The 26,000-nt window shown below is 50.6% G+C and overlaps 1 protein-coding gene across 6 annotated transcripts in view; it reads right to left on the bottom strand.

Moving 5' to 3' along the window:
* The window catches only part of SDK1 (sidekick cell adhesion molecule 1), a 980,492-nt gene that overhangs the window by 205,501 nt on the left and 748,991 nt on the right, over positions 1-26,000 (bottom strand). For all 6 annotated transcript variants that reach the window (XM_070064289.1, XM_070064291.1, XM_070064290.1 and 3 more), the window contains 3 exons: positions 25,727-25,829; positions 22,151-22,327; positions 12,942-13,078 (listed from right to left, as the gene is read on the bottom strand). In XM_070064289.1, the coding sequence (XP_069920390.1) occupies positions 12,942-13,078; positions 22,151-22,327; positions 25,727-25,829 (417 nt within the window). The remainder of the gene's footprint in view (positions 1-12,941; positions 13,079-22,150; positions 22,328-25,726; positions 25,830-26,000) is intronic.

Genomic DNA, 26,000 nt, shown 5'->3' with positions numbered 1-26,000 from the left:
GGAGAAGACTACATATCACACAGGAGGGTGCACATGTCTGTGTGTGTAGGGAGAAGACTACAACACACACAGGAGGGTGCACATGTCTGTGTGTGTAGGGAGAAGACTACAACACACACAGGAGGGTGCACATGTCTGTGTGTGTAGGGAGAAGACTACAACACACACAGGAGCTGCGCATGTCTGTGTGTGTAGGGAGAAGACTACAACACACACAGGAGGGTGTGCATGTCTGTGTGTGTAGGGAGAAGACTACAACACACACAGGAGGGTGTGCATGTCTGTGTGTGTAGGGAGAAGACTACATAACACACACAGGAGGGTGCACATGTCTGTGTGTGTAGGGAGAAGACTACAACACACACAGGAGGGTGTGCATGTCTGTGTGTGTAGGGAGAAGACTACATATCACACAGGAGGGTGTGCATGTCTGTGTGTGTAGGGAGAAGACTACAACACACACAGGAGGGTGCGCATGTCTGTGTGTGTAGGGAGAAGACTACAACACACACAGGAGGGTGTGCATGTCTGTGTGTGTAGGGAGAAGACTACATATCACACAGGAGGGTGTGCATGTCTGTGTGTGTAGGGAGAAGACTACATAACACACACAGGAGGGTGCACATGTCTGTGTGTGTAGGGAGAAGACTACATATCACACAGGAGGGTGCACATGTCTGTGTGTGTAGGGAGAAGACTACAACACACACAGGAGGGTGCACATGTCTGTGTGTGTAGGGAGAAGACTACATATCACACAGGAGGGTGTGCATGTCTGTGTGTGTAGGGAGAAGACTACATAACACACACAGGAGGGTGCACATGTCTGTGTGTGTAGGGAGAAGACTACAACACACACAGGAGGGTGCACATGTCTGTGTGTGTAGGGAGAAGACTACATATCACACAGGAGGGTGTGCATGTCTGTGTGTGTAGGGAGAAGACTACATAACACACACAGGAGGGTGCACATGTCTGTGTGTGTAGGGAGAAGACTACAACACACAAAGGAGGGTGCACATGTCTGTGTGTGTAGGGAGAAGACTACAACACACACAGGAGGGTGTGCATGTCTGTGTGTGTAGGGAGAAGACTACATATCACACAGGAGGGTGTGCATGTCTGTGTGTGTAGGGAGAAGACTACAACACACACAGGAGGGTGTGCATGTCTGTGTGTGTAGGGAGAAGACTACAACACACACAGGAGCTGCGCATGTCTGTGTGTGTGTAGGGAGAAGACTACATAACACAGGAGGGTGCACATGTCTGTGTGTGTAGGGAGAAGACTACATAACACACAGGAGGCTGCGCATGTCTGTGTGTGTAGGGAGAAGACTACAACACACACAGGAGGGTGCACATGTCTGTGTGTGTAGGGAGAAGACTACAACACACAGGAGGGTGCGCATGTCTGTGTGAGTAGGGAGAAGACTACATATCACACAGGAGGGTGCACATGTCTGTGTGTGTAGGGAGAAGACTACATAACACACACAGGAGGGTGTGCATGTCTGTGTGTAAGGAGAAGACTACAACACACACAGGAGGGTGCACATGTCTGTGTGTGTAGGGAGAAGACTACATATCACACAGGAGGGTGCACATGTCTGTGTGTGTAGGGAGAAGACTACAACACACACAGGAGGGTGCACATGTCTGTGTGTGTAGGGAGAAGACTTAAAGATCCTCCAAAGAGAGAACATACATGAAACCAGATGATAAAATGAAAATACAAAAGGAAGAAAATCCACAATCATTAAAGAGAAGACGACAAAGAGAGGTTCCGAGCACGCGGGATGACCTGGGTACTTTATTTGGGTACTATTTGGCTTTGGGCTTCCTAGCAACCAAGTCAAAGGGGAAACCTGTTCTTTCTAGAAAGCGGCGGATTTCAAAGAAAACTCAGAATCCCAGCTCGGAAACCAGCAGGGCAGGGACTCGGGAACCCATGCGGAGACCGGTCCTGCAGAACCTTCCAAACTGCGGGGTACTTCTAAGTGTAACGTTCAGCTTCTTAAAGAACAATTTACTTAGAAATAAGAAGTTTCTCTACACAATTTTTAAAATCCTAAGAATTAGGAATGTGAAGGAGGAACGTATTATGTGATGAAAATCTGTTCTTGTAAATGAACATCATATTTATTTAGCTGAGACTCAAAAAGAGGAAACACTTAATTGATGGCTTCAGAAGCCAGGAAAGCGCCTGCCTTTGAAAGCCGAAGCTGGCGGGTAAAGACACACGAGGGAGCTTCCGGCCTGCTGGACGTGATTTGCATCTTGTTGGAGGTGTGGCCACATGGATCTAGGTATCTGTCAAAACTCTCCGAGGATCTCTGTATTCTGTTGTATGCTAATTACAGCTCAGTAAACAGGAAAGCATCAGTGTGCCACCAAGCAAATCCTGCAGGCCTTCTGCTGGGGTGGGAAAGGAACAAGAGAAGTCACTACGCTGGTTATTATGTAAAATTATTCTGACCAGCCCAATAAGCTAGGAAGAACCAAAAGAAAACAATAAATGGGCATTGTTGAGAGAAGGTAGAATGGTTACCTTGAAAATCAAGAGGTTCAACTGAAAAATAAGGATGAGAAAACAGACAGTGGCTGGACGGAACCAAGTCTCGGCACATCACCAGCTGTCCTGAGCTCTGACAATCACCAGCCAGAAGACAGCACGGGGAAAAACCCCATTCCCAACAGCAGCCATGCAAAGTCCTAGGACGGGATTTTTGAAACTTTATAAAACTCCCATTTTCTTTTCTAGAAGAACAAATGGTGACAAGAATTAAAATTCTGAAAAGATGAGGGCACTTGCTTTATCAGTTACCAAAGCAAATTACAATACTGTAATTAAAACAATTAAAGTACTGTAAAACTGGCAAGAAAACAGGTGATGAATAAATAAAATCAAACATTAAACAGATTTTTCTTACAACAGCTCTTCTTGGTACATAGAAAAGGAAACATCAGAAACAGATGGAGGGGCCAGTGCTGTGGCACAGCGGGTTAAAGCCCTGGCCTGCAGTGCCGGCATCCCATATGGGCGCCAGTTCAAGTCCTGGCTGCTCCACTTCTGATCCAGCTCTCTGCTGTGGCCTGGAAAAGCAGTAGAGGATGGCCCAAGTCCTTGGGCCCCTGCACCCGAGTGGGAGACCTGGAGGAAGCTCCTGGCTCCTGGCTTCAGCTCAGCTCAGCTTTGGTCATTGTGGCCATTTTGAGAGTGAAACAGCTGATGGAAGACCTCTCTCTCTCTCTCTCTCTCTCTCTCTTTCTGCTTCTGCCTCTCTCTAACTCTGCCTTTCAAATAAATAAATAAATGAATGAATCTTTTTTTTAAATAAATGGATAATTCAACAAATCACGCTGAGGAAATGGGTCATGTGGAAGAAAGAAAAAGTCATACGACAGGAAACTCTAATTTCACATGAATTAAATAGATTAAGAATTAAACACAAAAGCAGTGAAAGAAAATGTAAAGGAAAATACTAAAACATTAACTACATGAAAGACAAACATTTCTGCATGTTGAAAGGTAGTACTCAAAAACTAAGGGTAAAAAGAACTGGATAAAAATACCGTCACGAATGACAGAAAAAACCCTGAGGCCTTGATAGAAAAATGGAGGAAAAGAAATGGGCAGATCATGCAGAGAAAGTGCAAAAAGCCGACCAGCATAGACCAATGCATTCAACCAGTAGTCCTGGTAATGGGAAAAATGCAAATGAAAGTCTCACAAACTTAGAACCACACATCTTCCGAATGAACACACAGGAGAATGCCTTTGTAAACTTGGGGCAGGACGATCACTAAAGTAGCTTCCTTCAGGATATTCTTACTGCTGGCTGTCCTGTCTTTGTTGGTGCGGTCTAGGGGGTAACTCACCACTGGGGACACTGGACAGGTCACCTGGAGACCCAGAGGAGATGCTAGGAAGGAGCAGACCAGAGCAGAAGTGGGAGAGCCCCAGGCCTGCTGAGCAAAGGTGAGGTGGCGCTGCCTGCGGTGCCCAGGGAACCAGGAGCAGCACCGCTCCCGCAGCACGAGAAGTCCCCAGTGAGCGGCTGGAGATCAACGTGAGAGGCAGGCGGTGGTCAGATGATAAGTGGGACCATACACCAGGCTAACAGGCCCGGGATCTGTTCCAGCAACGAGGAATTCTACCTGGGAAGGCTTTTAGGCTAGCAAGGTGATTAGAAGACAGTCTTTGGGGATTGTGGGAGAATTCCGGCCTCATGGCCTGCTTCCCTGGACTCACTTCCCCGGGTGTGCACTCCATAGTGCACCCTCTGGTGGTCCGGTGAAGAATGGATTTGAGGAAGCCATCCACTGACGGGTGTGACGCTACCCTGTCCAGACTCGGTCAGCGGCTACAGGAATGAAGGTAACGGACTAGATTTTTAAAATATGAGATAAAACAGATAAAATGAACTTATTCATTTATCTGTGAAGGGAAGGGAATGGTGAAGAAGTCAAGAATGGCTTTCTGTGTCTACACTGGGGGGAAGATGACAATTCCATCGTGGACACTTGGAGTTCGATGAGTCTGTAGGACCTTGAGGTGTAGATGTCGGAAAACATTTGGTCAGGATGAAAACACACATTAGGATCTTCCCACACGTGGGTGGAACTGAATTACAGACACACACCAGGGAGAGCTGTGGCGTGAGAAGGCCCCGTGCAGGGCATGTAAGCCTTCTAGCTGAAGGAGGGGAGACAGCCTTCAGATGGCCAGCGAGACGCGAGTGTGAGAGGCAGGAGTGGAGTATGGGTGGAGGCCACGTGCGAAGAGTTCCCAGCAGAGGTGTGACCCAGCATGCCCCACGCAGCAGAGTGTGGGCGGGGACTGCTCTGCCCTTTAGATGACCATGACGTGGCTTCAGCGGAGTGGACGGGAGGATGGCAGGCGTGGGGCTGGGAGGTGGAGATAACTGACAGAGAGGCCGAGAGGAAGAACTTGAAGGAAGAGGGCAGAGACAGTCATGGAATCATGACCAGGAGGAGGTGTGGGGGAGGGAAGGGCTGACCCTCACATACAAAGGATTGTACTGATTATCTCCATTCTTTGTACTCTGTAATATCTAGATTTTTATTAATGAGCATTCATAGATATAATAATAAAGCAAATTTACATTTTAAGTATGTAAATATCATAAGGTATACTATAAAATAACTATTAAGACTCCTATCTACTTTTAAAAAAACCAACAGTGAAGACTCATATCTGTTAAGAAATCAACAGTAGCATTACAAAGTATAAAGGATCCTTAAGTTTTCACCTAAGTAGGCTTGTCACTTGCAAGTACTTAGCAGGAGACACAGGGCAGCAGGCACTAAGCTTTAACAAAAAGAAATGGGTAAATGAGTTAATCTTTCATAGTGATTAGTAAAACCACCACTGTTTTCCTTCAGCAGTGAGATGTAGTCCAGCCCATGGAATACTAGCCCCACCAATGGGGCTCAGGATTGAATGTTACCAAGGAAACTTGGGGCAGCTGTGGCATTAGGGGAGTATCTGCATTTCTCTTACAGTTTATTCCAATGCACTCAGGGCAAAGGGTGAATATTTCAGAGAGCAGAATCATGGCTCTTACATAAACATACAATGATATCTATCAGAGATTTTAATTTATGAGGGCACTGGTAAGATGTTACAACTGTGTCAAAGGAGATCTCAAACACACACATACTGATAATGCTAAAATAAATTTATAAATAGGTACAAACCAGTCAGAATCTATACAGCAATAACCAATTATATCTGACAGAACAAAATGTAGCAGCATTGTTTATTTGCGTCTCTTACAACAAGAGTCATTTGCATTACTCACTTGCCGCCTCGTCTAACCCTCTGCGCCCCTCAGTTTTCCACAATCGACAGTTGTAAAATGACCCCCAAACAGTGAACAGTGTGGGTTCCCTATGGATTCAGACAACCTTGAGGGGGTGCTAGATAGGATTCCTAGTAATCTGGCTTTTTGGTTGACTGTTGCGTTTTTCACAACTTTTTTCCTCAAAGTCTTCTCAGTTATGAGCACAATAATCTCAAAGAAAGATTGTTCTTGGTCACAATCAACACATATTCCAGACAGCAGGCCACACACTTCACTGTTGAACAGAGTTCCCAGCTTTGCACAGGGTTGTGCTACTGAGACAGCGTGGCTTTGCACCTGTGTCCCCAAGGGTTCACGTGTGCACCAAAATCCCCACTGGGACCACAAAGCAGGGGAACCGCATCCGACTACGGTGCCCTTGGGGGAGACTGGGAACAGACGAGGTCATCAGGCAGAGCCTCACACGGATGTCAATGGCTACGTGAGAAGACAGATGCATAGATGCAGGCTCGTGAGCACAGGGTGCCGGGTGCCACCTCGGGGTCCTGAAGAAGAGGCTGTCACCACTGTGGGCGCGTGAGCCTCCAGACCGTGAGCTAAATTCACTTCCTTCTGTACAGAGTGACTCACCCTCAGCAACACAAGACAGAACCAGGAACGCACGCACCCCCTCCGCAGAGGTCTAATCCTCTGTGCTCCTCTGTTTACCAGACGGGCCCGTGAACCAGGCCCTAGGACACCGTCACCCTCTCTAGCCCCAGGCTTACTGAAGAGGCACCTGGGACCAGAGAACCATCCAGCTTCTCAGACAGCAGACCACAGGTGCCTGCAGAGACCAAATCTATTTCTGCCCAGGGTTTCCCCATGAGCAAGCCCCCGGACAGGGCAGCCCCGGCTCTAGAGCTCTGCTCCAGAGAGCTTGTTAGAGCCCTCCTGCGGGGGCGGGGATGTCACCAGGGCAGGTGTTCATGGCGCACCTGCTTGGCTGTTAGACCACATCAGCTTGATCCCTGCAGAACAGTGTCCCCCTCAGTCTGCAGGGCCTCCTAAGTGGCTGCATGGACAGACCTGCTGGACGGGCTCATTCAGAACTGACCTGCACAGTGTGAGCACAGGAGGCCAAGCACAATTCCCATCTTAGTGCACTTGGCGTCTAAGCTGTCCTTTCCGGCTATACTTAGCCAGCAGGTTCGACTGCTTCTTGAGGGCACTTGTTCCCAATAAAAATACAAACCAGACCAACTGACCCATACAATGGTGCTCGTCTTCCTATTTGCTGGCACAGGGAGGTAACTGGCCAGTCAGCTTGAGGCAGTACACGCCGCATCGGTCAGGGTCACAGACCTACTGTATATGGCTGAGGTCAAGGACAGCCAAGAGACGATAAACTCAACCACTGCCAACGCCTCCCACAACCACACTGCAGGAAAGCAGTCGGGGGTCTCAGGCAGCTCCGAGCTAAGTCCAGACAGCAGAGTCAGAGGCTACTGAGGGACAGTGGCATTGACACTTTCTCCGTGAAATGAGGAGACTTGAACACCTGCAGAGTTGCCCAGGATGGTCAGGCTCTCTGTTGGCAATCACAGGTCAAAATGCGTTGGTACATGGACCCCACCTGCCCTTAGGGAGTTCCTGGTATTGCCAGAAGACAACCACGAATAACTGCTACACCACAGGCCAAATACTTAAAAGGAAATCCAGTAAGGGTACAGGAACCCTGAGCAGGGAAAACTTAATTCTGCATGGGCATGAAGGGATTGTGGGTTAGGGAGAACAGTGGAGGAGAACTGACGTTTGAGCCATGCTACTCAGAATGAGGAAGAATTTTCCCAGGCACACACCACACGTAACTGCCAGCCATGACCCTACTCGCATCGACCACTACTTGTTTTGATACAAGCCTTGAATACTGGCCCTGCGGGGTCTTTGCTGATATGGTCCCCCTTGTCCTCTGTCTGGCCTGGGTCTGATTCGTCTCCAATCCACTCACTCTGACTGTGGTCCAAGACCGCCTTCCTGAGAACATGCCATGTTGGGGGATGGATGGAAGTGTCTGACCCTGTCCTTGCTCTTAGTAGTTGAGACTGATCTCAACTCCGTCCTGGCAGCAAAGAGAGTGACTGGTTTAGAGCAGATGCCCAGTCAAGATTTACTGTTGGGTGCAGGGGTGGGCAGAAGGATGGAGATGTGGGTAGGTGGGTGCATGGATGGATGGGTGAGTGGATGGATGGATGGATGGGTGAGTGGATGGGTGGGTGGGTGGGTGAGTGGGTGAGTGGATGGATGGATGGATGGATGGGTGGATGGGTGGGTGGATGGATGGGTGGATGGGTGGATGGATGGGTGGATGGATGGGTGGATGGGTGAGTGGATGGATGGATGGATGGGTGGATGGATGGATGGATGGATGGATGGGTGGATGGATGGGTGGAGGATTGGATGGGTGGATGGGTGGGTGGATGGATGGATGGATGGATGGGTGGGTGGATGGATGGGTGGATGGATGGATGGATGGATGGGTGGGTGGATGGGTGGGTGGATGGATGGATGGGTGGTTGGGTGGGTGGATGGATGGGTGGGTGGATGGGTGGGTGGATGGGTGGATGGATGGGTGGATGGATGGATGGGTGGATGGGTGGATGGGTGGATGGATGGATGGATGGATGGGTGAGTGGATGGATGGATGGATGGGTGGGTGGATGGATGGGTGGATGGATGGATGGATGGATGGGTGGATGGATGGGTGGATGGATGGATGGATGGATGGGTGGATGGATGGATGGGTGGATGGGTGGGTGGATGGATGGGTGGATGGATGGATGGATGGATGGATGGGTGGGTGGATGGATGGGTGGATGGGTGGGTGGATGGATGGGTGGATGGATGGATGGATGGATGGGTGGATGGGTGGGTGGATGGATGGGTGGATGGGTGGATGGGTGGATGGGTGGGTGGGTGGATGGATGGATGGGTGGGTGGATGGATGGATGGGTGGGTGGATGGATGGATGGATGGGTGGATGGGTGGGTGGATGGGTGGATGGGTGGGTGAGTGGGTGGATGGATGGATGGATGGATGGGTGGATGGGTGGATGGGTGGGTGGGCTAATGCATGGTTAGACATACTGATGGGGGCTGAGTGGATAGGTGGGTACTTGGGAAGATTGTGTGGGGGTACATGGGTGATGACTGGATGGATGGGCAGGTAGGGGCTGGATGGATGGGAGCAGAGGAGGGTGAATGGATGAATGGATGGAAATTGCACATAAAATCTTATTTAGGTGAGACACCTGACTGGAAGAAGACTTGTACATTTGTTGAAAGAATAGTTGATACAGCATTTTTAAGAATCCCTTATTTCAGATAAACTGGGGAAGGGAGAACACGTCTATTTTGGAAGAGAGTTGATGATAACAATTTTGACTCTATAATGAGGGCACTCTATCACAGAGATTCATTCCAGTCCATCTGTCAAGTATCTATCAAGTGCTAGGGACTCGGGACACAAAAATGAACACAGTCCTGGGGTGGGCATTCAGCTTAGTGGTTCAGACACCCGAACCTCACACCAGAGTTCCCAGGTGCGAGTCCCGCTCCAGATCCCGACTCTAGTTTTCCACTAAGGCAGACCCTGGGAGGCGGCAGAGGAATGACTCCAATAGTTGGGGCCCTGCTACCCACTGTGTTAGCGGCCAGCTCCTCCCTAAGCCCCAGCCACGACAGGCGTTTGGTGACTGAATGAGCAGGTAGGAGCACTGGCTCTAGATATGTATGTTATCTATCTTTCCATCACCGTCCTTCATCACATCTACCAGTTCTACCTGTTTATCTGTATCTCTGTCTCTCAAATAAATAAAATATACGGAAAACCGCAGTTCTCAGCCTCAAGGAGATGGAAGTCTGATGGGGCTGTCAGAATTCGGATGACAACAGCTGAGCTCCCACGATGGTCTCTCCACACAGATCATCTTCGAGGAGTGTTTCACTTACAGACCACACACTGGGATGTGCTCAGGAAAACCTGATTGTTGCCCAAAGGTATTTTTCATAAAGAGCACCGATCCCTTCCCTCCTTGGTGGGCGCTGTAAGCGAGGTCAGCAGGTTGTCTGCACACAGCTCCTCTCTGTCTCAGCCCTGACCTCTCTTTGAGCAAGAAGCCACAGGAGCAGTTGCAGATGCTGGGGGAAAGGCAGACATGGCCTGGTCTCAGGCCCCAGCTCAAGATGGTGCTCCATACTGAAGCTGCTGTAGCCAAGGGCGTGAACTTGGAAACCCAAGAGACAAATGAAACACAGCCTCTGGGGTCCCCCTCAGGATCTGGGAGGGGGCCAGTCCAAATGAAGGTGCTCTGACTCACCCCCACCCGAGGAGGCCCAGGAGCGGCAGCCACCCAGCACGGTCATCCCCGCTCTGCTCTGTGAAGCTCCTAAGGCACTGAAGAGCCAGGCTCTGAGTCAGACGGCCCAGGGGCCCCTTTACCTCTTCCTGGCTGCATGGCCCTGGGCCAGCAACTTCCACACACCAGGCCCTTGGCTAGAGACTGAGGATCAGGCAGTGCCACGGGAAGGAGCAGGTTATCACCGGACGGGAATCAATCATGAGAGGCGGCGGCGCAGGGAGACCGGGAGGGGACATGAAGCCGCCCATCAGTAACGGCAGGGAGAGTGCACGGAGGTGTGAGTTTGGGGAGGGCCATGGGGCGGCTGAAGCAGTGCTGGGAGCTCACGTGGAGTTTCACCACACAGAGGCTGGCTCTGGTGGTGGGCACACCGAGAGAGCACCACTCCCAGCTCTGTCCTGGAGTCAGGGACCCAGTTAGAACACCAGTGTCACAGGTACGGGACCAGCCTCTGTGGTCTGGCTGCTCTGCCTCCAGGGAGGCCCAGGTGAGGGTGAGGTCACCTGGGAGGGGCTCCAGCTGAGGCCTTAGAGGCCGGACACAGAGGAGCTGTGCTGGGGAGCCACGGAGGATGACCACCTGGCCCTGTGGCCACTCCAGCTGTGGGACAGGCCCCGAGATGGGACATGTGGGCCCACGAAAGGTATCGACAGGAAACCAGTGCAGCGGCATGTGTCTAGCAGAGAGCAGAGAAGCCAGGGGGAGCCGAGGCAACACAGAGGACTGAGGTATTGGGGTTTCATCGCAGTGTAGCAGGAACCCTGCAGGGTCTACATGGGGTAGAGGGGCCCTGGCCAAGGCAATGTTGCTGCTTGGAGGAGGACCAAAGCAGATGTAGGGGCTGATGGGTAGGCTGTCCTGGCAAGAGACGAGGGCAGGGACAGAGCAGGGGCCAATGCCTGGGCGGGGACCACAGAAGGAGGGGCTGTGGCTTCATGGAGGTGGGGGTAGGAGGGGCAGAGGGCCAAGGACAGCTGGCAACTCTAGGCTTGGGCTTGAGTAATACAGAAATCAAGGGTGCTGGAAACTGAGATGAGGGAAACCAGGAAGAGATGTGGTTTGAAGACACTAAGCTTGCAGTATCTGTGAGACACCCAGGTAGAGAGGTCAGGTCACTGGTTCCAGGCTGGAACCCAGACCTGGGAGTGTGGGGAAAGATGCCTCAGTACATGAGCCGAAAGCAGGTGCTGTCCGGGGAGAGAGTCTGGGAGGAGTGGACAGAAGTGGGCAGGCGCACACCGCGAAGCAGCAAGAAGAGGAGGAGGAACGGCTAGGAGGCTAGAGGGCAGGCCAGGAGGCACGGCCAGGAGGCTGGAGGGCAGGCCAGGAGGAGGCCAGGAGGCTGGAGGGCAGGCCAGGAGGAGGCCAGGAGGCTGGAGGGCAGGCCAGGAGGCACGGCCAGGAGGCTGGAGGGCAGGCCAGGAGGAAGCAGAATGTTTAAGGAGGGGGCTCGAGGGGGTCTCTTGTGGCAGAGAGGTTGAGGCAGGGGAGGAAAGAACAGGTCTGCGGAATTGCTAGTGCCAGTCCCTGCTAGTGAGAACACCCGGAGGTGTGAGGTGTTCCTAGTGCTGGTCCCCGCTAGTGAGAACACCCAGAGGAGTGAGGTGTTCCTAGTGCCAGTCCCCGCTAGTGAGAACACCCGGGGGAGTGAGGTGTTCCTAGTGCCGGTCCCTGCTAGTGAGAACACCCAGAGGAGTGAGGTGTTCCTAGTGCCGGTCCCCGCTAGTGAGAACACCCGGGGGAGTGAGGTGTTGCTAGTGCCAGTCACCGTTAGTGAAAACACCCGGAGGAGTGAGGTGTTACTACTCTTGCTGCCTCTCAGATCAGCCCCAGGTAGTGAGAACACCTGGAGGTGTGAGGTGTTCCTAGTGCCAGGTCCCTGTTAATTAGAACACCCAGAGGTGTGAGGCGTCACTTTGGTTGTTGGCTCTCAGATCAGCCCCAGGTAGTGAGAACACCCGGGGGAGTGAGGTGTTCCTAGTGCCGGTCCCCGCTAGTGAGAATACCTGGAGGAGTGAGGTGTTCCTAGTGCCAGTCCCCACTAGTGAGAATACCTGGAGGAGTGAGGTGTTCCTAGTGCTGGTCCCCGCTAGTGAGAACACCCAGAGAGTGAGGTGTTCCTAGTGCCGGTCCCCGCTAGTGAGAACACCCGGGGGAGTGAGGCTTCACTTTGGTTGCTGGCTCTCAGATCAGCCCCAGGTAGTGAGAATACCCAGAGGTGTGAGGTGTTCCTAGTGCCGGGTCCCTGTTAGTGAGAACACCCAGAGGTGTGGGGCGTCACTTTGGTTGCTGCCTCTCGGATCAGCCCCAGGTGTGAGAACACCCAGAGGAGTGACGTGTCACTTTGGTTGCTGGCTCTCGGATCAGCCCCAGGTGGGGGGTGTTATTTCTCTGTCCAAGTTCGCCCTGGGGAACACGCTGTCCGGGGCCCCTCCTCTCAGGCAGCTGTGTGCTTGGCCATCCTGCCCTGCTCTGGCCCCCAGATCAGGCTCTGCCAAGGGCTTCTCACTGTTCCTCTCTCCCCTCGCCCAGCCCCACACTGCCTTTCTCTTCCCTGAAGTGTGACTGAGCTTATCATTTGTGACCTCATAAAACATCTTACCATTTCACTGGTTGTTTTGGGTCCACGCCAGATGTAAAGGTTAAGGACATTAAGAGCACACAAAGAAATCTGATGGTTGTTCACGGTGATGGCTTTGTCGCACTACTCACTGTTTTCAGACAGCTCCACGATGTAGTACAGAACAGGGCTGTTTCCATCGAAGGGCCGGACCCAGGAGAGCGTCACGGTGTGGCTGTGGGAGGAGTTCAGGCTGGCCAGGAGGTTCTGGGGTGGATGAGGCAGTTCACTTGAATGAGGAAAGAACAGGGGGAAAAAAAGAAGATACCACAAATAAGAACTGGCAGTTAGCCTGGTGCTTGCACCAGATAGCCCTAGAGTGCATCATCTTAGAAATAAACACAGAAAATATGCTCCGAACAAAGACACTAATCATCCTTCCAAACAACAGAAGACGAACCAAATGGAAGTCAACTTCACCATTCACAATGTGTTCTCTGAACATAATTTGACTTAATCCTTACGATAGGAAATGAAACGACTTACAATACTGCAGCTTACATGGGAGAGAGGTGGGGGTGGGGGTTTACTGACTGCATTACTTGACAGGGAAACCTTCCTGGTCAACAACTTGTTTGTACAGCCAGCTGTGGGTCACGGTGATACAGTAGGCCATGGTAAAGGGGAGACTGCATTATTTGACAGGGAAACCTTCCTGGTCAACAACTTGTTTGTACAGCTAGCTGTGGGTCACGGTGATGCAGTAGGCCATGGTAAAGGGAAAAGGCGTGGTGAGTGTGGGGCAGTGTGCAAGCTCTCAGCACCAGCTGTGGGAGGTCACCAGGGAAGATGCCACAGGAATTCCTCGATATCACAGTCACCTCATTTACTGACAGCACAAGGTTACATTGTCACTCCTTCCTCTGTGGGATAATGCGGGTTTAGGGGAAGCACTTGAAAGGAAATGTGGCAAGAACTAGACTGGAATCCAAAGGAAATGGAAAATAACACATCAGCAAGGCTATCAAACGGAAATGCAATTAAAACAAGTTCTGGAAAAGAAGTCACTAATAAAAAGAAGGATTTTCCTGGGATTTACTGGTGGCAAAGCTACAAAACCTCGCTGCATAAGTTCTTCCAGTGACAAGCCTGCAACGTAAAGTTGCCGACTGCCCAGCTCTGTATTAAACCTCTACATCTCACAAATCTGGGAGCGAAACTCTGTTTTGTAGCTGTTCAGGACGCCTGCCCATTTTACAAGTGGTCCTGGGCAGTGGTGGGGGACAGGAAGCTGAGCGTGACCCACCTCACCCACTAACTAGTTTTTGGTCTCTCTTAGACATCGATTACTGCTGAACCACATAGGTCAGAAAAAAAGCTATAGTTACCTTGATGTTTTTGAATTTAAAAATGTACTCATTATACTTTGAAATTTATCAAGGTGCTTTGTGCTTTCAGCTACCCAAGAATCACAGCTCTAACTTATGCGCACCATTGATAAACAAACTAATATTTCTAATGTGGACTGCAGCTACTTTGTATATTAGAATCATAAAAAATGAACTTGAGCCTGCAATGTTGTCTTGTTTTCTCTTTAACTGTGAATTAAGTTTTAAATCAGAAAAGAGGTTGCTGTTTATATTTGAGTTCTCCAATAACCAAATCTCCATTAGATTTCCAATAAAGACCACTCTGGAGAAAAGGCCCGAAGAAAAATACCAATTCTACTTCTCCTAAGCCCCATTTCCTACATTTTCTTCCAAGTCTGAATTGGTTTAGTGTGAAACAAAATCAAATTTGCTCAAACAGTCCCACCTGCAAGCAAACAATGAGTAAACTTGGATACATCCAAGTAAGACTGTGGTATAACAGAGACCTCCTCTGCTTCTGTCCCATGGACTTTCCTAGGTGAAGGCACTGTCCCTGTTATCCACGCTGGCCTCCTGGACCACAGAGAAGCCTGTGCTTAGGAGGCAACCCATGGTAGGCTCAGGACAGTCCCTGATGACATCTGGACGTGCTGGAAGGACCACCAGGTGCTTGAGCCAGTAAAATCTACCCAACAGAGGAGAGGGGGCTCAGTGACCGAGTCTGATCACAGTCCAATGGCTCAATGATACTCCAGTGAAAACTCTCCATGGTGACGCTCACCTGGCACCACGGCTGGTAGTCAATTGTGCACTGACTGGCATGAGCAAGGGGAACCTTTGGGTTTGAAGCCTTCCATCTCTTTCCTTATGGGCCCTCCCACTTCTCCACTCCTGATAGTAACTGCTTGTAATAAAACTATAAACATAAGGATAGCACATTCCTGAGTTCTGCATAGAAAATCTGAACCTACAGGTGGAGTCAGAAGCCACCAATTTTAGCCAGTTGGTCAGAAGTGTGGGGAGACCACAGGGCCTGGAGCCTGTGGCTGGTGTCTGAAGCAGGCCAGCTCCTTAAGACTGGTTAACGTGTGCGAGTTGTAGCTTTACTTCATTCCAGGTGATTTGTATCAGAATTGCCTTGAAAGACTTCCCTAACGAGGAAGGTGACCTCAGAGGACTGTCAGGGCACAGCAGGGCTCATGCTGTGGTACAGTGGGCTAAGCTACCGTCTGCAGGGCCAGCGTCCCCTAAGGGCACCTGTACAAGTCCTGGCTGCTGCACTTCTGATCCAGCTCCCTGCTAATGCGCCTAGGAAAGCAGTGGAGGATGCCCCAAGTGCTTGGGCCCCTGCACCTGCGTCGGAGACCTGGATGGACCTCCTGGCTTCGGCCTGGTCTAGTACTGGCAGCTGTGGTCATTTGGGGGTGAACCAGCAGATGGAAGATACCTATCTCTCCTTCTATGACTCTGCCTTTCAAATAGATAAAATAAATCTTTAAAAAAGAAAAAAGAAAGATGATGACCATCAGGGCTGGTGGCGCCCCACATCCTTTTCAACATGTGGACACTGTCAGTGTCTCTTCCAGGTCAAAAGAGACGTGCATGCAGCCCCCGGGCCACAGAAGCAGGGGCAATGTACACACTAACACCCCACAAGACGCAAAGGGACCCCAGCAGATCCTAAGTGGCATTTTGCAACAAGACAGGAAGCCATTCTTATTCTGTATTTCAGAGGGGTTTCCCTGGGATTAATAATGAATTACAGATTGCTTTTCCCACCCAAATAGTATTTTTTCCTCCTTTTAAAAAATCTTGTTTAAAGAAAAAAATTGACATACTAAAATTATACATATTTAGAGAGCATCATGTAATGTTTTGATACATGTATATACTGTGTATTTTCCAATCAGGGTAAATAGATGTTTCTGCTAACATTATCTATAATAACCCTACTGTGCAATAGAATCCCAGAACTCCTTGCTCCTATCTAGCTATAATCTAGTACTCGTTAATCAACCTGTCCACGTCCCTCCCATCTCCCTTCCTTCCCCAGCCTCTGGTAACCATCATTATACTTTTAGCTTCTATGAGAACACCTCTTTGTTTTTGAAGTGTATGATACATTATTTATTAACTGTGGCCATCACATTCAACAATAGATTTCTTTGTTTGAATTCTTTTTTTTTTTTTTTTTTTTTTTTTTTTGACAGGCAGAGTGGACAGTGAGAGAGAGAGAGACAGAGAGAAAGGTCTTCCTTTGCTGTTGGTTCACCCTCCAATGGCCGCCGCGGCTGGCGCGCTGCAGCCGGCGCACCGCGCTGATCCGATGGCAGGAGCCAGGAGCCAGATGCTTCTCCTGGTCTCCCATGGGGTGCAGGGCCCAAGCACTTGGGCCATCCTCCACTGCACTCCATGGCCACAGCAGAGAGCTGGCCTGGAAGAGGAGCAACCGGGACAGAATCCAGCGCCCCGACCGGGACTAGAACCCGGTGTGCCGGTGCCACAAGGCAGAGGATTAGCCTAGTGAGCCGCGGCGTCTGCAAATAGATTTCTTGAACTTACTCCTCCTAACTGAAATTTTGTATCCTTTGGCCACGATTTCCCCAATCACCCTCCCCAGCCCACGTATATGAAGAGGTGCTCAACATTACTCATGCTCAGGGAAATGCGAACTGAAAGCAGAATGAGATGAAACCACAGACCCGCTAGCTTGCACGTCTGACATCACAAGGAGATAAGTGTCAGTAAGGCTGATGAGAATGGTTGGTGGAATGTAAACTGGTTAAGCTTCTAGGAAACACAGAATAACACATATTACCAAAATATTACCGAATATCACCAAATATATGATCTGGCAATTCCACTTCTGGGTATACATTCAGAGGAACTGCAGTCAGTATCTCTTGTTCACATTTTCACAACGGCCAAAATACGAAGTCACTCCAAGTGCCCATCACCAGATGCATGGATAAAGAACACACAGTCTATATACACTGGGAGCTACTCAGCCTTTTAAAAGAAGGCAGTCCTGGAGTTGGCGTTGTGGCATAGTGGGCTAGGCCATCACCTGCAGCGCCAGCATCCCCTGTGGCTGCTCTAATTACCACCCAGCTCCCTGCTAATGTGCTTGGGAAAGCAGCAGAGGATGGCTCAAGTCTTTGGGCCCCTGCGCCCATGTGGGAGATGTGGAAGAAGCTCCTGGTTGCTGGCTTCGGCCTGGCCTAGCCCTGGTCACTGCAGCCATTTGGAGAATGAACCAATCGATGGAAGACACCTCTCTCTCTCTCTCCTTCTCTCTGTAACTCTGCCTTTCCAATAAATACAAATAAACATTAGAAAAGAGAGAGAGAGAGAAGGCAACCCTGTCACTGGTGAAAACATGGATGAATCCGCAGGACATTATTTTAAGTGAAATAAACTGGTCACAGAAAGACAACCACTTCATGATCTCACAGGTGGAAACTAAGAAAAGTCAGATTCATAGAAGCCAAGAGCAGAATGCTGCCAAAGCAGTGCTTGGATCTGCCCGTCCTTCCTGCAGTCAAGGGAGCCACAGAAACGGCAGTGTCGCAGCTGAACTTTAAAGAAGTGATCCTGAGACACACTGTGTAGGAATGGAGCCCTGACAGCCCAGGGGTGTTTGTGATGACAGAAGCAGTGGTCAACAATGTCAGCTCAGTGGCTCCTAGCCACACCCAATGTGAGGGCCCAGCCCACAACAAATCCCAGGACTCAGAGCTGCAAGGCAATGTAGATTCTCCCTAGTTCTGGCCTCTGTCCCGTATAAAAAGCCCCTCCATGCTATCTCTTATGTTGCACATCATGGATTCAGCGAGGCAAAGAACTTTTCACTTAATATGTGTGTTAGAAATACAAACTATTTCTTTAAATATGTTTTGATTATCTTGAAAATTAAGCTTTGTGGCGCTCTGGACCAACGCACCGATAATAGCCGGATGAGGCTTTTTGATATTCTGAATCCATTTAGGAAAATCTGATCCAGCGGGAAGAGCTTGCATCGGGAGCTCCTCTGGCAGCTTTGCGTGGAGATAAATGATCAGCCCTGTGATTCACAGGCAGTGACACGCAGACTGGTGACAAATGAGAGAGCTCCAAGAACAATGGCAATGAGGCGCTCTGCTGAGTCACTTTGTGATTTAACGGGATGGGGGTGGGTAGGAGAGCACACTGGGCCAACGACGCCCCGTAACATCCAAGGTAGAGATAGCATCAGAAACAAAAACGTGGCCTGTAAGTTAGGAGATCAAGCGAGGTGGGTGAGAGAAAAGCAGTTCTGAGAAGGAGCGACTGGTGAAACCGTGGCTGGCGGGGCTGCTCTGACAGAAGCGGATCAGATACGTCTTCTTTCTTTACAGAAAGTGTTGCCCCTTTAATGCACAAACGATGACTTGGTCAAAACCAGCTCCTGCGACTTCACTCAGAGGAGCGGTATTAAATTGCTCACTCCTTATTACGGCTTTGTCAGAAGTCGTCTTATTGAAAGAAACCTCTCCCACTGCCTCAGGGTCTCTGTCTTCATGTCAGCGGCAAATGAGGTTTTCTCCGTTACTCTGGGCTCTTAAGCATGGTTGCGGAATTCAGGAGGAGGCATATAATGCTAATTGGGTCTTTAAAAGACTTAACAATGAATCAATCCACGAAGCCTCGGGAGCCTGGTCCCCTGGGCGTGCTCAGTACAAAATGCTGCTGGGGGACAGGCTTCTTGCCCTGATGGCCGCATGGCCAACGCAAGGGCTGAGCAACCTCACGGGATGGTCTCTGCCGTGAACCTGCTGGGTGCATTCCAGAACTATCCAGGGGTGGGGGTGGGGGTGGGGGGCTTCTGTCCTCACACACTGGACTGTGGCATAAATGAGATCTTTCCAGTAGTGCAAAACACACCATCCCGTTCTAACCCAGGAAGTGAAGTGCAGCTTGCACACTTATCAGGCACCTACCATCTACCTGGCGCTGTCCCAGGCACTGAGGGCTCCACTGTCTGTGCATCGGAAAGTTGTGAGAATACAGTCAGAAGTATAGCAGGGTCACAGGGAGACAAAGCCTGCACCCGGGAGGCTGGGTTGCTGCTGCTGAGGGAGGAGTGGCTTCCTTCTCCAGACAGAAAGAGGACCATCACAGCACCCTCTACAGTGTTCCTCCTCTACCAGGTGCCCTGCCTGGATGTTAGGCACACGGGTTCATTCAACACACATCACTAGCCCTTCAAGGCAGATGGTCTCATGTTGAGTTGACCAGCTGGGAAGGGATGTGACTTGGCCATGTCCCACGGTCAGGGTAGGCTGGCAGCAGTTCCCACCAGCCTTGCCCCACCCCTCCGAGCAGGCTGGAGCACACAGTGCAAACGGACCCTAGACCGCACCATGGGCAGCCCGTTTCCCAAGCTCACTTGTAAGGCTCCCAATGTCTGTATTTAACAAAGCAGCTTCTAACTGAAGTGGACAGGAAAGGGGAAGCAGGCTTTCAGGCTCGGTGAAGGGCACTGTTTGGTCACAAGTGCCTCCCAGTCCCTTCTGCAGTGAGAGGTGTTCCTTGTCGTGTGTGATCTGATAAATCATGGAAACGCTACTGAGCTCGGTCTGGGAGTTCTCTGAGAAACACAAAATGCCTTGCGGTCTCCTGCCATCACTACTGCCCGTGCTGGTGCCGCAGAGCCTCGCGACCTGCCTGCGTCCAAAGACGAACAACGTCACCAGCTCACTCAGGCTCGCAAGGCACAGCGCTCGCTGCACCAACAATTGTCTCCCAAATCAGCTCCGTAACCAGTTGTACCCAAACTGGTCTGAATCACAACTCTACAAACATTTCTCTATGTAGAGAAGAGGTAGTCTATTATTTTATACACACAGCAACACTGGCTGAAAAATGTATTTTACTTAGAGGAAATCAAATAAGCGAATAGTAGTGGAGATATGTAAATCAGCAGAACATAAAAGCTGTGCCGAATGAAAAGAACGTGCTCTGCTGGAAGTACGCAATTTGGCTTCTGCTGACAGAGTCTTTATGAACTGCTAGCATTTATTTATTTGAGAGCAACCACGGATGATCTAAGAGTTCTCAAAGGTAGTGTGTGTGAACTGCACAGGGGATCGTATGAATTCACTGGTTATGACCTCCAACGTTAGCAAAATGAGAAAGAAAACATGAAAGTTTGACCCGAGACAGGGAATGAAGGAAGCAGGCCCAAAGCAGAGCTGGACAAAGGCTTCTGACAGAGTGACCTGAGCCCATGCGTTCACTCACGGGGTGAAAGCAAAGGACCCGTGAGTATCAAAGATGAGGTGGGGGATGGGGGAGGCTGGCCAGCGTTGAGTAGCATATACACACAGTACACACGAACTCATTTGCGCACGCATACAACCAACCACACCCATACATTACTGAGTGCCTACTAGGTTCCAAACACTGTGAGGCACTCAGAATGCATATCTGTGCTGTCCCAGTGCTTCTATGCTAGGAGGGGGAGGAACGATGTAGCCTCTACCCTGTGTGAGCAGTGCCTTCCAGGAGGAGAGACCAGGTGCTAGGAAGAGCCATGGAAGGACCCTGGTGTCCGAATCCCAAAGGGTGGACACACAGGAGCCACGAACTAAGCCGCAGGGGAAGCGGATGGCCGTGGCTCGGTGGAGGAGACACCGGAGCAGCCCAGGGAGGAAGGCAGAGGTGGGGAGACCCTTGGCCCTGCCAAACACTGCCAGAGCTGAGAGCTTCTTTGGCAGTTGTTGGCTATAGCCAAGGACCCCCGATCCTCTAGGGTCACTGGGCTCCTGTGGCTCCTTGACAAGTAGGCCGACCTTTGCTCCCTACAGGGCAACGAAGGGTCATCCTGGAGAAACGCAGGCTGAGAGGTGGGATGGGATTTTTTCCAGGGACTGGAGGTGCAGGCACACAGATAGGGGCCAGAGGAAGGCCACGTGCCTGTTCACTCATTCACGCGAGCATGCCACAAATCCAGAGGGCCACATGCTTAGCAGGCATTTCTGTCATTTATAATCCCCTCAGTTTGTATCTGGGGATTCAAAGACAAAGCAGACCCAGCCCTGTATTCGGAGTGTTCAAATCTGTTTTTAGGGAATGATTTCTGTGTAGCGAATCCTTCCTGGACAGAGGGGGGCAGGGTCAGTGAGAACCCCCCTGAGAACTGCCTTTCCTGTACTGACCAGCAGGTGGAAGGTCAGCAAGGCCGGGAGGCAGTGCCACTGGAGCTGCCACCTCCTCACAAGCCAGCTGCCCCGGTCCCTCGTGTCCGGGTTTGGTTTTGTATTCGTGTGCTCCGGAATATCTGGGTGTCCACAATTTTTTAAAAGCCAATAAATATATGTTGGAAAACTGGAATTAGTCAGCAATTCAGTTTCCTGCTCCGTGAATAGAGTTGGAGCGCACGGAGCAGAGGAGGCGGTGGTTCCCAGACAGACTCCCTGGGGCCCGGACGCTCTGGGTTGGAAGTAACGGGCTGCTGCTTGCTATCTGCTGGCTCTTCAAAGACTTAATGGAAAGCAGCCATGTGCCCACGCAGAGGCAGCTGGAACCAACCTAAACCTGAAGTCCAGTTGGCCTTCCTGACAAAGGCCTGGGCTCCGCGGGCTGACCCTGACGTTTCTCACTGAGCAGAAGCTCTGGTGGGCACTGCATGGGAAAGTGGACTTATCGATACTTAAATGTGACGTGGTAAGCAGTTTCTCTCAACCTGGCGTCCCTGGGAAACGGGACAGAGGGGCTTAATGAGGTGGAAAATGAATCATCAAACCATCTACATCAAGGATGAAATATTCTAATTTTGAAGTTATAAAAAACTCCACAAACCCTGTCAATGTACTTGGCTATGCAGCACAACCTGCTGGCCTCTGATCTCTGACTTGGGACACAAGGTGGGCATCGTGCATGTTAAGTGACAGGTGCCTGGGAGAGCGCTGGCTGAGTGTGGTAGTGCAGATGGCCGAGAGCTGCCTAACGCCAGACGGCGCAGTACTCACATCACTTCCAGCCGTGCCACTCTGGAGTCGTTCCCTCCTTCAGACAGGATTTCACAGGTGTAGTCTCCAATGTCGCCTGACCACGTCTGGCTAATGAGGAGGGACCCATCCTTCTCCACCACAATTCTAGAATTGCTGGATGGGGTGATGACCGTGTTGTCCTTTTTCCAAACATATCTGCAGGTCAAGCAGAGAGTCTTGAGTTACAGACCCTATAGGGATGGGATCACTTGAGTTACAGGCCCTGCAGGGATGGGATCACTTGAGTTACAGGCCCTGTAGGGATGGGATCACTTGAGTTACAGGCCCTGTAGGGATGGGATCCACTGAGTTACAGGCCCTGTAGGGATGGGATCCACTGAGTTACAGGCCCTGTAGGGATGGGATCAATTGAGTTACAGGCCCTGTAGGGATGGGATCACTTGAGTTACAGGCCCTGTAGGGATGGGATCACTTGAGTTACAGGCCCTGTAGGGATGGGATCACTTGAGTTACAGACCCTGTAGGGATGGGATCACTTGAGTTACAGGCCCTGTAGGGATGGGACCCACTGAGTTACAGACCCTGTAGGGATGGGATCCACTGAGTTACAGACCCTGTAGGGATGGGACCCACTGACTTACAGGCCCTGTAGGGATGGGATCCACTGAGTTATAGGCCCTGTAGGGATGGGATCCACTGAGTTACAGGCCCTGTAGGGATGGGATCCACTGAGTTACAGGCCCTGTAGGGATGGGATCACTTGAGTTACAGACCCTGTAGGGATGGGATCCACTGAGTTACAGGCCCTGTAGGGATGGGATCACTTGAGTTACAGGCCCTGTAGGGATGGGATCCACTGAGTTACAGGCCCTGTAGGGATGGCATCCACTGAGTTACAGGCCCTGTAGGGATGGGATCCACTGAGTTACAGACCCTGTAGGGATGGGATCACTTGAGTTACAGACCCTGTAGGGATGGGATCACTTGAGTTACAGACCCTGTAGGGATGGGATCACTTGAGTTACAGACCCTGTAGGGATGGGATCCACTGAGTTACAGGCCCTGTAGGGATGGGATCCACTGAGTTACAGACCCTGTAGGGATGGGATCCACTGAGTTACAGGCCCTGTAGGGATGGGATCCACTGAGTTACAGACCCTGTAGGGATGGGATCCACTGAGTTACAGGCCCTGTAGGGATGGGATCACTTGAGTTACAGACCCTGTAGGGATGGGATCCACTGAGTTACAGACTCTGTAGGGATGGGATCACTGGTAGAAAACGAGCAGCTGATGACCCTGTAAGTACACTAAAAACCTTGGTGAATTCTGTGATACATGAATCCCACTTAAGAAAAATGGGAAGAAAAGCAACAAGATACCATGGTCGTAATACAAAAGTTAAAATACTGAAGTTAAAAACGGGACAATGAAGAGGACTGGAACTCCTGTCCGATCTTGGGTCTCAGGGGTGGGAGTCCACGAAGACCCCTGTGTTGCACAACATTCCTGCTCCAGGACGGCTCCGGGCAGACATAAGTGATGTCTGGATGAGATGCGACACAGTCCCTAGAGTGGAGTCGCCCAGCTCTGGGGAGACAAACACATCCTACCCCACAAACACGTTCTCTTGAAATCCAGCCATTCTGGCAGAGGGTCCCTAAAACTGTGTTCTCTCTCCTTTGCTCTTTGCATGACCATTTTAGCACGTTTGTCTTTTCAAACAGAGAATCAATTAAGAGGCTGCCAGTCCTCTGATGGATGTGGGCAGGGCCAAAGCTCACTGTGGGTTGAGATGAAAGTGCTGTTTTTCCTTTCAAATTAATTTGATCAGATTTTTAAAATGTATCCAGTTCTTTGAAGCTTTCCTAGTCACAGAACACAGACATTTATAAACTACTTATCTGAAATTACCCAGAGACAGAGCTGAGCAGATTCCACAAGAACCTACTACAAGAGAACCATCGTCACTGAGGGCCTAGGGCTCCTTGTGGGCACAGAGCTCCTGTACCGAGGGGCGCCCAAGGGCTCAGAGCCCAGGTCCTTCTCAGGAAGGGGCGCCCACTCACCCCAGGTGAAAGCTACAAGGAAACCACCAGGATTCAAAGGCATTGTGAGCTCTCAGAGTGGCAGAAAGCCATACTGACTGGTGCTGCATTCTTGGCGATCCTACTCCAAACCACGTAGAAAGGCACGGCCACCAGCCCTGAGACAAGCCCCAAGGGTGCCTAGGGAATCTTTAACTTCCAATTTTCGCCTGGTTTGTTTTGCATTCAGCATTCTCTTCACTAAAACCACCCTGGTTTGTGAACTGGGAGGAAGTTTAGAGAAGCAGGCACAGGCATGGAGGCTCACGATTGGTCAAACACCGCCCGAGAAGACAGAGAGACGGGCTTATCTGAACCTGGTTAGTAACTTAGGTGCCCACAGCCCCTCCTCCGCCTGGAGGGAAATGTCCCGGACAGCAGGAGGGCATCTTGATCCTGTCCACTGTTTAAACAGCATTCCCCGGGGCTTATACCAGAGTGAAAATACTGTGCTCTATTTTTGAGGCTGAATCCAAAAATTAAAAACTGTTCTGAATGTGGCTGCTCTTCATGGGAAAAAACTCACCACCCAGAGGTACCCGTCTGTGACCACACATTTACCCGGAGGGTCCTAGTTTCCATCCTTCCCTTCCCTGGTGTGAATTCAAACAAGGACAGGATGTCAGAGTTCCTTTAAAGAATCTTCAAGTCGGCCGGCGCCACGGCTCACTAGGCTAATCCTCTGCCTTGCGGCGCCGGCACACGGGGTTCTAGTCCCGGTCGGGGCGCCGGATTCTGTCCCGGTTGCCCCTCTTCCAGGCCAGCTCTCTGCTGTGGCCAGGGAGTGCAGTGGAGGATGGCCCGAGCACTTGGGCCCTGCACCCCATGGGAGACCAGGAGAAGCACCTGGCTCCTGCAATAGGATCAGCACGGTGCGCCGGCCACAGCGGCCACTGGAGGGTGAACCAACAGCAAAGGAAGACCTTTCTCCCTGTCTCTCTCTCTCACTGTCCACTCTGCCTGTCAAAAAAATAAAAATTAAAAAAATTAAAAAAAAAAAAGAATCTTCAGGTCACCCAGGTGCTTTGGTTACATACTTCCCCCTGGGCATGCTAGGTACCTATGCTGTCTTTCCTCTCCGTTTAGGCCTCCCTCGCTCCCCATTTCACAATGAAGCCATCCTGGGAGCAGAGAAAGCCCCTCTCGAGTACGGCCCGGCCTGTGTAAACACTGCTGAAATCCTATTCGATCCCTCTGGATTTTTCTCTCATTAAGTATCAGCCTCTGACAAGTACGTTTTACAGATAGTGTATTAACCTTGGCAGAAAAATCATGAAAAGCTGTATTGAAGTCATGAAGTGGAACATGGCTCCCTGTAAATAATACATAAGGCTGGAGTGGAAAATGGGATTTTGTGTGATTAATGATGGCGCCCGCGACTGTGTGGTGCTGTAATCAGGGATCTGCAGCCAAAATCAAAGTTCCTAAAATTCTTCCTTTTCATCTCAACTTCACTTCACAGGCTCACAGAATATTAATAAGCCCCAAAGTATCGGAACTGAGCTGACCGGAGAGAAACGCGGGGGTCGTGAGTGGCTCCGCAGCGCAGCGTGGCTGTGGTCCCCTTAATCACCACACGGTCCTCAGGCGGGTGGACGATGGACGTCCGATCTGGAAACACACAAGGCATGACTTAGATGGAATTATAAGTTTAATAGTTTCTACCCTCAGGGCAATACTGAATTAGTCATCTGACTTCAAAACCTCTAAGTTTTCTCTTATCTGGGCAAAACGAGTGTAAGTGAAGGCACTCAGAAAGGCTACGCAACTGAAAATCTGACT

This window comes from Oryctolagus cuniculus, chromosome 19 (assembly GCF_964237555.1).
Source record: "Oryctolagus cuniculus chromosome 19, mOryCun1.1, whole genome shotgun sequence".
Taxonomy (NCBI): Eukaryota; Metazoa; Chordata; class Mammalia; order Lagomorpha; family Leporidae; genus Oryctolagus; species Oryctolagus cuniculus.
The sequence above is the reverse complement of the archived record's forward strand: the minus strand, read 5'-3'. Positions and strand labels throughout refer to the sequence as shown.